Below are 12401 nucleotides of genomic sequence, written 5' to 3'. Positions count from 1 at the left end.
GGAGAGAGACAGAGACAGAGCATGAGTGGGGAACGGGTAGAGAGAGAGGGAGACACAGGATCCAAAGCAGGCTCCAGGCTCTGAGCTGTCAGCACAGAGCCCAGTGTGGAGCTTGAACTCGTGAACCGCGAGATTATGACCTGAGCCAAAGTTGCCCACTTAACTGACTGAGCCCCCCAGGCAGCCCAGTCACAGCCTTACATGCTTTTAATCATGTGGAAACCTAGTTTGTCATTTATGTATTTTTAATTCTTTAGTTGGCTAGAGATCGTTTCTACTTTTTAAGTATGCACTGTATCTTCCCTTTATCTGATAGTTGTTTGCAAATTTAACTGTGCCAGCTTTTGCTCCGTTTAAGTGTGTATTTTGTGCAAGTGAACTGTTACAAATGTTGCATGCAAACACGCCCATTTGTATCCTGCCACTCATAACCATTTTCTTATTATACTAATGTCCCCCAAATTCTGACTTTTTAGAAGGTGGACTTGTTTTGAGAACAAAATCATATTATTTCAGAGACATTCCATTTCGGACATTTATTGTACTACAGAGAATCTCTCCTTTCAAAATGACCTGTATTTCACTTTGTGTTTACAAAAACTGTTCATTTATCTGACATGAGGGGCTAATCAAACAGCTTAAGTACATTCCTGGCCGTTTGGAAGCTTTTTAAGCACCATAGAGAGAGTACTTAGCAATGGAAATTGTGTTTATGTGTGTGGAATATCGCCACTGAAATTCTGAACAGACCCAAAGGAAGAAGAATATTGAATTTTTATATTCAGGCTAACATAACTTATTTCTGTTTTATATTTAACGTAGTGGGATAAATTGGCTCTTAGTAAAATCTTATTATAGAATATAATCTAAGGTGTTTTTTTTTTTTTTAATTTGAAGAAGAGGTTGAGTTTGAAGGCCATGTTAACAGTAATAATAACCAGTACTTCTGAGTGTGTGCTCTGTGCCAAACACTGTTTTACATTTATTCATTGACTTAATCCTCACAAAAACTCAGGGAAGTAGGCATTGTTATTACCCTTACTTTTTAGGTGAAATCAAGGCCCAGGTAGTTTAAATAACTTTGCCCATGCTCATGATCCTTATGCTGTATTTCTTCTCACACTGAATGAAAATTCTCAATCATGAAAGATTCTTAATCGTTAATGTGAAACTTAAGACCAATTCATTTTATATTTGAGACAATTACCTTCCCACAAAATAAGACCAAAGCACAATATACATTTACTTCCTTTGGTAAAATAACTGTTAATGTGTCAGTAAGTTCTAAAGTATACAATTTTCAGTTTACATTTTTCTATTTGTTTTCCTAATCTGTAGTTATACACAAGAACCAGTAAAATGTTAATGTCGTACATGCAAATCCTTTTCACACAAGAAAATCATACATTTTTATTCTGCCACAGTCAGAGATTCAATATCTCTACATTTTGCATTTAGGATTAAGCTATGGCTTTGGTATTTTTACATTATTGACAAACCAAGCTAGTATTAGATTAGTATACTTAAAAATATGCTTCCTACATAAAACTTGAGATGGGCTAAAAGGAGGAGGCAAATTGATAGTTGATCAGTGTTCTTACTTTTTGTCTTATATTTTTAATAAGGCCTACGAAATTCAACCTAAATCTTCCTCAATTTGTTATGATATATTGAGTGATTTTGTCAGTTAGAGAAAGATAAATGACATATGATTTCACTTTTGTGGAATTGAAGAAACAAAACAGACGAACATAGGGGAAGAAAAAGTAATATAAAAACAGAGCGTGAGGCAATCTGTCCATACTCTTAAATACAGAGAACAAACTGAGGGTTGCTGGAGGGGGGTGAGGGATGGACTAAATGAGTGACAGCCATTAAGAAGGGAACTTGTGATGAGCACTGGGTGTTGTATGTGATGAATCAATGAATTCTACACCTGAAACTAACATTACACTGTCTGCTGACTAACTGGAATCTAAATTTTCCAAGCTTTTATTTAAATTCCAGTTAGTTAACAGACAGTGTAATAATACTTTCGGGTGTAGAAACTAAAATATAAAGTGACTTTGAGTCAAGAAACCAGTCCTAATGTTACCCCTTTAAAGAACATGACGGGATGTCCAGGAGAGATCAATACGTGGATGTTCTGGCACGGCACAGGTAATCTTTTAAAGCCTGGATATTGACGAGACAATCCACTAAGTAAACAGCTGGGAAGCAGGAAAGCTTCATTTGGCTTACATTGTGAACACATGCTCCTTCCGTTTCTCTTGTATCGATGAGACTATTCTTGTGAGTCTTCAGTTTTCTGTTACGGTCATTTGCTTTGATTCTACTTAATTTATACTTAATCCTGTTGTTTTATGTTATCGAATTCAGCGTATAATTCTTCACCTTACAAAATGGGAGTTACTCATCTCTGGCTAATAAGCTTCCGGGATGGGAAAGTCCCAGTATTTCAGTCTGGCCTTGGACCGGCAGAACGAGTAAATGTGCAGGGTCCCCTTCTCAGAGGATCCCCAACAGTGTCACTTCTGAGGACTCACCTGGGACTGCTTGAAGCTCAAGTGACCGTGATCTCCTGAGGCTCAGATATAATAATCATTGAGAAACTCAAACACAAATTGATAGTCTTGAATGACAAACTTCATATTAGAGGGAGTAGTCCTAATTTGATTTGATCATTGCAGAGCTAAAGTCTTGTCAGTATATCATTGATCTTTTCACTAAAATTGGTAAAGTATTTATAATTATAATATGTAATATAATATATATATATATATGAAAGATCTTGTTAATGTGTTAATGTTCCTCCGCTCTACAAAGAACCGTAAAAAATGATCAGTAAATTGGTTGCAGAAACATCGTGGTGGAGAATCAGATATATACCCAAATTAGGACAATTGCCAGGTACTTTCTGTTTTCATATCTGAATGTTTTATGGTGGGAGGGTCAGAACCCATAAGAATTCTTTTCTGCAAAGTAAGAAGGTTGTATAGATAGATATGTTGTCCTCAACTTCATAGGTCTATTTTTTGGCTCCTACGAGGCAGTTGAGAAGACAAACGAACAATCTACAGTCTGAACTTATAAAGTTCAAGAAGGAAAGCCAGGATCTAATTGAGCTGATGCTTTATTTCTTTTGGCTGTACTACCACAGACTACCTGGTGGTTTTTTTATATCCTGAAGAGTAAGTGGACAGTGAGTTAAGAAAGATTGCTGCACATTTACATGAAACAAAACCCCAAAATTGCCAAATAAGGGATGATGGTTTATCTCTGAGTGTTAAGAAGCATCAAATGTTCTGTAAAATTTATAGCTATTTACGGTTCCCCAAATAAACCATGTTTAATAACCAGCAAGTTACTGTATCTTTCATGCTAGAACTGTTTCTAGTTAATAACTTTTCCAAGCCCTTCTTCCATCATTGGTTTTCACACATTTCTCTCATCACTTTTAGTACTCTGCCTCTCTTATGGACCATAGGCATTCCAAAATATTTACCTATTTCTCTTTGAAAAATGGGGTTTTCACGGATTTTTTTCCATTTATAGATGTAAATGTCATCAACATATAATTATTCTTATATCATAGAAGAAGGAATATATTGGAATTATTTTACAATTTTTCCATAAACGGTTTACTACATATGTGTATTCTGTTTTACAGTTGTTTCAAAATATGATACCAACAGACTTTGGTGCCCACAACATGAGTTCTTAATTTTTAACTTACTGTCAAGTATTCTGTCAGTTAATGTGTGTGGAAAGCCCATGGGCTGGTGGCTTAGACCTGTGGTGTGTATCTAAAGAAATATAACAATCACAGAACAATTTAGGCTCTGTCGTGTCGTAGCTCTGATCTTCAACAACATGAATAAGAATTCACATCGGAAAGAATAAAAAGAAGGAAGATATTTTTTGAATGGAAGCTGAGAGTTGGGGTTGAGGAAAAAAATGGTTATTTCCTTTTTGCCTGCTTTCTTCTTTGGATTCTTTGAATTAGAATTGTTAATAGGCCAGACGAATCTGTCTGAGAGGAATCCTTCAAAGCTGAGTGAATGATATGTCCCCAGAGAAATTAGCTTACTGGGATATGATCTGAGTTTATGCCAAAGGCCTGTTTAAAGGCTCAGGATGACTAAGGACTTCTTCAGACTGGAGTTTGCTTTCTTTTCTCTTTGTTGTGGCTGAAGAATGATGATGGAAATTCAGATTTTATAAAGTTAATCATATTTCTAGATGTAAAACACCTTAATTGACCACCCTCAATAAACTACATTTATATTAATATGAAACAAGGCAAAATAAGTAGTCTAAATTTGTGTAATTTAGCTTAATCTTTGCTTACTTTAGAAATACTTATTATTTTTCTAAGAGGTAATATCCTTATCGATACAGAATATTTTAGCTTTACTTTTACAGCCATGTATAAGAGAAATTCTGGCTGTATTGATTAATATGTGAAATTTAATGATGCAGCCTCAGAACTCAAGGTGAACATTTTCAGTTTTAGATTTTTTAACTGGTCTCTTAATGCTTAAGTCATTCTACTTGAGGTATATAGTAAAGTTCTCAGTGGAGGATTTCTTGTTCTGACTAGTTCAGAAAAGACAGATATAAATAAACTTTTGTTTGTACATCTGTCTCTTTTCTTCTTCTTTTTTGTTTTTCAAAAAGAAAATACCTGGACCCAACAAGTAATGTCTATTCAGAGTCTGAATAAGCTGGACAGTAACTCCTGGAAACTGTACTGTTTAACTAGCTTGGAAATTGTAGCCCCTGTTATTACAGTTCCATGCTCCATTCGTAGTCACACTGTTAAATAAGACAGATACTTAAGGAGATTAAATAGTGCTGTCTTTGGTAGCACATATATTAACATTGGAACAACACAGAGATTAGCATGGCCTCTGTGTAAGGATGGTACACAAATTGTGAAGCATTCCCTGTTTTATTCTGATATCCGTGGGTGGGGAAACTGAGGCTCCGTAAGTGAAGGGGTTTACCTCATCCAGGACCTGTCCCCAATTCCACTTCCTCAAAAAAAAGTGGGGGGGAGGGTGAGGAGGGAGGCAGAAAGATTAGATAAACAATATTACTTATAGATCAATTTCAAAGTTTTTCATTTAGAGAAGAACACTTTGGAAAAAGTGATCTGAATGTATTCCCATTTGATTTTCTTTCTTCTTCTTCTTTTTTTTTTATAAATTAAGATTTTTCCCATAGACAAATATTTAAAAGCATATTTTGGATAGAATCTAAATTTTACTTTAGAAATTAAGTCTCATATCTCAATAAGAGTTATACTATAGAAAAGTATTTTTAAAAAACCTGTCATAAATAAAGTATATAAAGATATGGGAGGGAAGGATAATCAGTCAGTATGTAGAAATATTGGAAATGTGTTTCACCAGATAAAAACCAGTGCTAATCTGATCTGCATTTTTCATTGTGATTTTGTTTAGAAACAACCATGGAGGATTATGAAATTAATTTTAACTAGAAATTGAAGATAGGAATCTTTGATAGAAATGGGTTAAAATCCAACCAGAAACACCAATGCCATTTTTATCATTTTATCTCCCCAAAATATGAAATATTTTTAAGAATTGTGACGATCCTTTAGAAAGTTCTAGGTGTTTCTTATTATTTGGTACCTTTATAATTTTGAGAAAATCTGGAGTTAAGTCACTCAGTTCTATACATTGGGGCATTATGCTTGCAGGGGCCTGAGGTATAAAGGCTAATTTTGAGCTTGTTAGAAGAGATCATAGTCTTTCATTTTTTTTGATCATAGCATGTGCGATGGTGGGCCTCCTGTTTTCCATACCCCTCTGTCCTTTCAGTTTGTCACTGTTTTGTTTGTCTTGTTTCAACCAAACATCCAATAAAAATAATGAAAAGAGGGAATAGGCTTATTTGCAGGTTTTCTGTCCTGATTCTTTAAGAGAAAGAACTTCCATGTAAAACAAATGATTAATTTGTCATTTTTCATAAAAATTATCTTAAAATGCACTTTTTCCCTTATTACCTAAGGTCTTAGTTAAGTTTATATAGGTAAAATTTAATGCGTATCTTAAGCCATAGCATCTGTTTCCAAGGTTAGTATTATACAACCTAGCAAGTTACATCTAATAAAAACATTGATTCATATTATTGATTCTTCTGGTCATCCATTGAGATTTGTAGTAGTGTCAGAGAAACAGTTATATAGGATGAGGGCTGTTGGAATCTAAACAGTACATCGAATGGACAGGGGATAAATATGTATATTAAATATACACAGCTTTTCCGTCTGGCTCTTAAACTCCTTCTAACATTAAACTTCTCAACAAAACTTACTGCATGCACTGAGTGAAATATTATTTGAAAAAACGAGTGTAACTTTTACCTTTAAATTTGCCTACATCTTCTTGTATTGTGACTGTTCTATCAAATATTTGGTAAATTTCTCACTTTGCATAATTTTTTTTTCAATTTTTGTTCAAAGCAAGTAGTTTTATTCTTTGTGATTTTTGAAGAGATTTTAAAAATATAATATGAAACTATCTTGGAAAGTGTCAAGCCTAGTGGCCTATTGTATAGCCAATGATTTAGACAAAATGAAACTTAAGAGTGAATAAATAAGGAACAACACATTTAAAAATCCCAGCCATATGGGAGATTCCATTTGCTTATTGCCATTTGTTTCTTTTGAATTGGTAGTCACTTGTCCTTATATAAGATAAAAATCACACCTTTGTCCTCATACTTTGATTACTGAATCTTAGTGCTCAATGAATGAATTGTTCTCACCACCAAACTCCAGGCCTGGGGCAGTTAAGTTTTCTTGGTCTTTAGCCTAAGGAAATATGACCCTCTCTTAGAGTACTTCCCATCTGCACACATAAAAGGGCTCTGTCTTTAACCATTACAATAGCTTTCTGCTTTCCTTTAAGAAAAGTTTTGTGACGTGGTCCTTTAATCTCTATTTGCTTCTCCCTATTCTTTTTATTTCATAGTTTAATGAGTAATTCTAACATTTCACAAGTCAAAAGAAATAAAATGTTTGACTAATATAAATCAGAACTCAACAGTGTAAGACTAAATACACCTGCAAACATCAATCTATTATTTCCTCCAACAGGAATGTCTGAATTTTATGATTATTTACAATGGAGAGATTATAACTCAGATGATATTATCTTTAGAATCTAAAATGAAGCAATGGGATTTTAAATACACTTTGTACTCTTTATAAATTATTTTTTGCATTGTTTTACGTTATTAGTTAATGTTTAGCATGAAATCATATTGACTTAAGGTCCTATGGATTGATCACTATATAAAACAGCTGCTAGTTGGTTGACCTATTTGGTCCATTGCTCAGTTGACTACAGCATATGATGTAAACATAGTCGGGACACAACGTTGTGTGTGATTTCTGTATAGCTGCAGTTAGCCTCACTACAACAGAACTCAGTATCTGATCATGGCCTTTCATATCCTACTGGTTACATAGTAAGCTGACCAGATAAATAAATACATTTGATAATGGAGCATGTTTTTTACGCCAGTTTATTCCATAGTAGAAATGCATATTTATCTCCATTTGTTGGTTAAAGACTTCATAAAGTAACTGATATCATTCTAAACATACATTTTAATTTTCAAATAAAGCTAAACTTTTTCCAACTATAACATTTTAAAACTCTGTGCTTCTTTTCATATACTGTTTTCTGTCAAATACATTCAATCATGTAACATTTTTGTAAGTGATGATAAAAGGAGGGAATTTCTAGCAAAATTGTTAATAGCAAATTATGTAGGTGATCATTTTAAAGGTTAAAGTGTTGGGTTTTTTTCTTAATGGCAACCTATGTTTTAATTTATTGTGACATGTAGCCTCAACTTCCTAAGGCTTAAAAAAAATCACTGTTTTCTGTTTACACTTGGATGCTTTAGTAGTTAGCTAAAATTGATGACATTATCACAAATATTTTTGCTTGTACAGGTTTCAGGCTTCAAAGAGGAAGGTTTAATGAAACAGAGGCTTAGACTCTGCTTAAACATCCTGCCTTCCATGCTAATCTCCTATTTACTATTATCCATTACAGATAGTTAATGGTAGGCAGCATGCAGACCAGAATTAAAGAACATATGGGTACAGTTATCCTGGTTAAAATGGCCAACGTGTCTTGTATTGTGTATGGAAGATAACAGGACAGGTGGTAATCCATCTTCACAGAGTGGAGACAGCTGGTATTTTCCGTGAGCCGAAGCAGTCTTTTTCAATGCAGCCTCACCTCACAGCTGATATGTTGCTTATTAGTATGATTCAAAACACACATCGATGTTGAAAAGCATTCTGTTTTTCTGGCCAGTACAAAAGGTACCCCGTGGGCCAGCCATAAATCAAAACAAACAAACAAGCTATATATTTTAGTTTTTGAAATTGAAAATTTTATGCTTCAATTTAATTGGTTTTTCTTAAATGTAAAATAAAGATGATCTTTAAGTAGGCTCTCCTGTAAAATATTTTTCCTTTAAACTAGGTTAGAGAACTCTCTTCCCTGTATTCCATATTCTTCAAAATTATGAAGTTTTCAGGGGAAAATGTTAAGTGCATGCCATCAAGAGATAATTGTTAAAGTCATTTTTTAAAAGTTATTTATCTCCTATCATTTCTAATATTATTGAAAGAATTATTGGACATATAATGGTAGAATCTCTCAGTATCTGTTTGGAAATTGTATAACATACTTGTTTCCTTTCTGTCATTGAGTGTAGAGAAGAAATCAAGTGTGTTGGATTCCTGGCATATTGAAAATTGTAGTTCTGTATTGCTTACAGTCCATTTCAGATTCCAATTACCCCTTTCAAATACTGTAAAAATTTTGACAGGGCCTTCAATTGTAATGGCCATATCAATTGATTTAGTCTGTCTCAAAATTCCCCAAAGGCAAGCTCAGGTTAAAGGTCAGGTTACTGGTGCATGACTCTCTTACTCATTTTAGTAAGATCAGGATCAGAAGTTTCCAGTAGCGCACTGGGGGCATTAGTTTAATCTCTGTGTCCAAATATTACATAGTCAGTATCACCCATATAGTCCCTGTCTGTAGAAGAGGAAAGAGTGCTCACAAAATAACTGAATGAAACAGGATAGAGGGTTCAGCACGAATACATTAAATTCTTGTTTATCAAAAGTGAATGTTTTTTTTTACTTAATCACTCAATTCCAGGTTATTGAATTTTGTGACTTATGCTCTTATATATCAATTTAATAAAAATATATGTAACTATACTCTACAAAAGTAGACTTCAAAACTATGGACATGAAATCAATGATTAATTCCCAGATACTGGATTTCAGAACTTCTTAAAGTATCTGTTTACTTATATTACTTCCTGTAAGTTCTTTCATGTCTGTGGTTCAGTGTTTTCTAATGGTAAACCTCTCCTTTTATTTACATGCTTTTGCAACGGTCGGCATTATTTAGTGCACTGACAAACTGAATGATCTCTGACCTAACTTTCTCCCCTTCAGTGTAGACAGCAGTTCTCAGACTTTACTGTGCATCAAATCACCTGGGTGGCTTGTTCAAACCTGGATTGCTGGGTTAGCAGGTACTGTGATTTAGCAGGTTTGGGATTGCACCTGAGAATTTGCACTCCTGACGAGTTCCTAGGTATTGGCTGAGGAAGCTGGTTCAGAGACCGCTGCTCTATAAAATACTTTAAATGTTGCTTTCAGCCTGTTTCAGTTAGTTAACACCTTTCAAAATATAGTCTCAACTGTAATGAAGAAATTACCCACAGGAATACTTAGAATTTTGCCATAGTACATGAGTAAACCATTGTAAAAACATTTGCTTGGTTGATCTGTGAGGGGCGTTTATGGAAACTTCTGGTATTTCCTCCCACCCGTCATTTCTCTGTTCTCCCCATTTCTCTCTGTCCTAATCCTCTTCTTCCACACTGGAGTTTTCTTCCAGATTTCCCTAATATTTGGCTCTTATCAACTACCTTACGAATTACCTAGTGGCATTTCCTATACTCACTCATCCCTTCTAGGAGTTGAATCAGCTTTGGTATTAGTGGGATTGAAAAGAGTAAAACTTTTCTCCTGCTTCGTTGGGCTAACCTTCACAAAAGTGCCATTCCTTAGGTGAATGTAGGGCTGATTTGAGGTGATCTTTTACTGAGGAGTAAAAAGAAAGCTGTAGAAACTTAAAACACACACACACACACACACACACACACACACACACAGAACCCTCTTGGCATTTTCATGTATTATGCATATAAATTATAAATATGTGACATTTTTGAAATATATAAATGGCTTGAAATTTCAGGTTAACGAAGACTTTATAGGACTATGAAGAATCCTTTATAAACATAAACTTACCATTGACGGTCTAATACATTAAAGATCATTTACTTTGATGTGCAAAGTACTAGTCCTCATTTTTTTCTCTTATTCAAAATAAGGAAGTCCTTTAATAGCAAATAGTATTAAGACTCAGGAGTATTTAGATACTCATAATTTCTTTTCTTTATGTCTTTATGAACCAATACTGTGGATATCCAACTTTACATTACTTAAATTTTGGAGAGTTTCAGGGCCATATAATCTTATTTTATTGTGGCATCGTTAACTTTTATAGTTGAAAGTATTGGATGCCTAATGATTAAGCAGCAATAATTATTGATAGCTATTAACATTACTTTATAAATTATTTAATTGCATTGTGGCTGATAATTAAAATTAAGTCACTATTAACCAAAATACACTGATGGTCTACGAATATGACTGTGTTTTTCTCTTGAAATTGCTCTTTTATCCTTGATAGACCATTGATAAAAATATCAAATGGTTATTTTCTTTTAAGAAGAAAAAAGGAAATAAGAATAGCAATTTATCAGTGTTCAGTTTGAGGATTTACTGAATTTAATAGTAGACCAGAATATTCGAATACATTCTTTTGCTACCAGGAAATCAAATGATGTTTTCTTGGTGAACATGTAATTAGAGAAAAGGTGTTTGTTAGTCTTAGAGCACTTCACTGGGTTTAATATCTGTACCTCTAACCTCCTAGAGGAGTAACTTTTGTGTTGGCAACTCATGGGCAAAACTCATCTTTTTAATAGCATGGAACTTATACTGCCTACATTTTGCTTTGTCAACCAAGTAAATAGATACTTCTAAACAGCATGAAACTACAACTGAATCCTTTGTGTGAACAGGAAAATGATTGTATTATACATACATGATAATTTTCAGTTTGGTTTTCTGAAAAGTTTCAAAGTTAATGGGAGTGTAGTTCTTTTTGTTGTTGTGTTTGTTTATTTAATAAAGAATGTAGTCTTTAATTCTAGTATATCTGGGGCCAACTGAAGTTAACGTCACAGGGCTGCAGTGAACTCTAGGTAGAGTTAGTCATGCTAAATAAACACCAGTTTCCTATCCTGAAATGTGGAGTTTCTATAAGTCGCCATTATGAGAAGCATAGATCATAATAGATTTTCTTTCTGTTACTACCTATATCCCTGTAATTTAAATTGTTTCTGTAATTAAAATAAATCTTTAAATTGTTTTAGGCTTCATGTTTATATTTTTGGGTTTTAGCACTCATTTTTAGTAAAACTCTAAAATTACTTTTTAGGGTAGGATATGGAATGCATCTTACATTTTTACTGTGTCTGTGTTGAAAGGCTGACCCCAAGAGCCTGTTGGAAGGATTTTGGCAAGCTCTGGAGTGTACCTTAACGTTCAGTACAGCTCGTGCGTGTCTCCGTCTGTGGAAGAGAAACTGTTCTCACCGCTGTGGCCGTGAGCACTTTCAGTGCCCGTAGCCCCTTGGTGCAGTGAAGCTTCAGGGTAACGAATGGCAGAAGGGAGGCAATAATGTCTGGCTTTCCAAAGGGGAGAGATTTGCACAGCATGTGATTCTAATGACCTCAGACAGTGGTGAAGGCAAAAAGAACCACAGTTAGTACCAAATACAGTAGTTTTTCTACTCATGACCAGCATTTAATATATTCAATTTAAATGGCATCTCAGACTTATTGGTAAACTCCATTATATGTGAGTCATCACTCATAAACCCTGTGTTTTGCAAAATTGCGTATTTACCATACAGCACGAGTCTCTGATGACACTGATGTTTAGCAATTACCTTACTTTTGGAACTGAACCCTCTGGTCACCAGATATAGTAGGAAATAGCTAGTTTTTCTGATGGTAAGTTATGTTGGTAAAAGTCAAATTAAAAAAAAAATTTTAATGTTTTTATTTTTGAGAGAGAGAGAGAGAGAGAGAGACAGCATGAGCAGGGGAGGGTCAGAGAGAGAAGGAGTCACAGGATCCGAAGACAGGCTCCAGGCTCTGAGCTAGTGGTCAGCACAGAGCCTGAC

General features: G+C 34.5%; 1 protein-coding gene and 1 non-coding gene across 2 annotated transcripts in view; both read left to right on the top strand.

Moving 5' to 3' along the window:
* The window catches only part of LOC115291108 (roundabout homolog 1-like), a 96236-nt gene extending 93651 nt beyond the window's left edge, over positions 1-2585 (top strand). The window contains exon 3 of the mRNA XM_029938688.1: positions 2380-2585. Within this exon, the coding sequence (XP_029794548.1) occupies positions 2380-2585 (206 nt within the window). The remainder of the gene's footprint in view (positions 1-2379) is intronic.
* A 2269-nt stretch (positions 2586-4854) lies between these two features.
* Positions 4855-4957, top strand: LOC115293032. Its single transcript, XR_003909305.1, has one exon. It is a non-coding gene; the product is annotated as a U6 spliceosomal RNA (small nuclear RNA).
* Positions 4958-12401: the final 7444 nt, after the last annotated feature.

This window comes from Suricata suricatta, chromosome 5 (assembly GCF_006229205.1).
Source record: "Suricata suricatta isolate VVHF042 chromosome 5, meerkat_22Aug2017_6uvM2_HiC, whole genome shotgun sequence".
Classification (NCBI taxonomy): domain Eukaryota; kingdom Metazoa; phylum Chordata; class Mammalia; order Carnivora; family Herpestidae; genus Suricata; species Suricata suricatta.
This window is presented reverse-complemented; position numbering and strand designations above follow the sequence as displayed.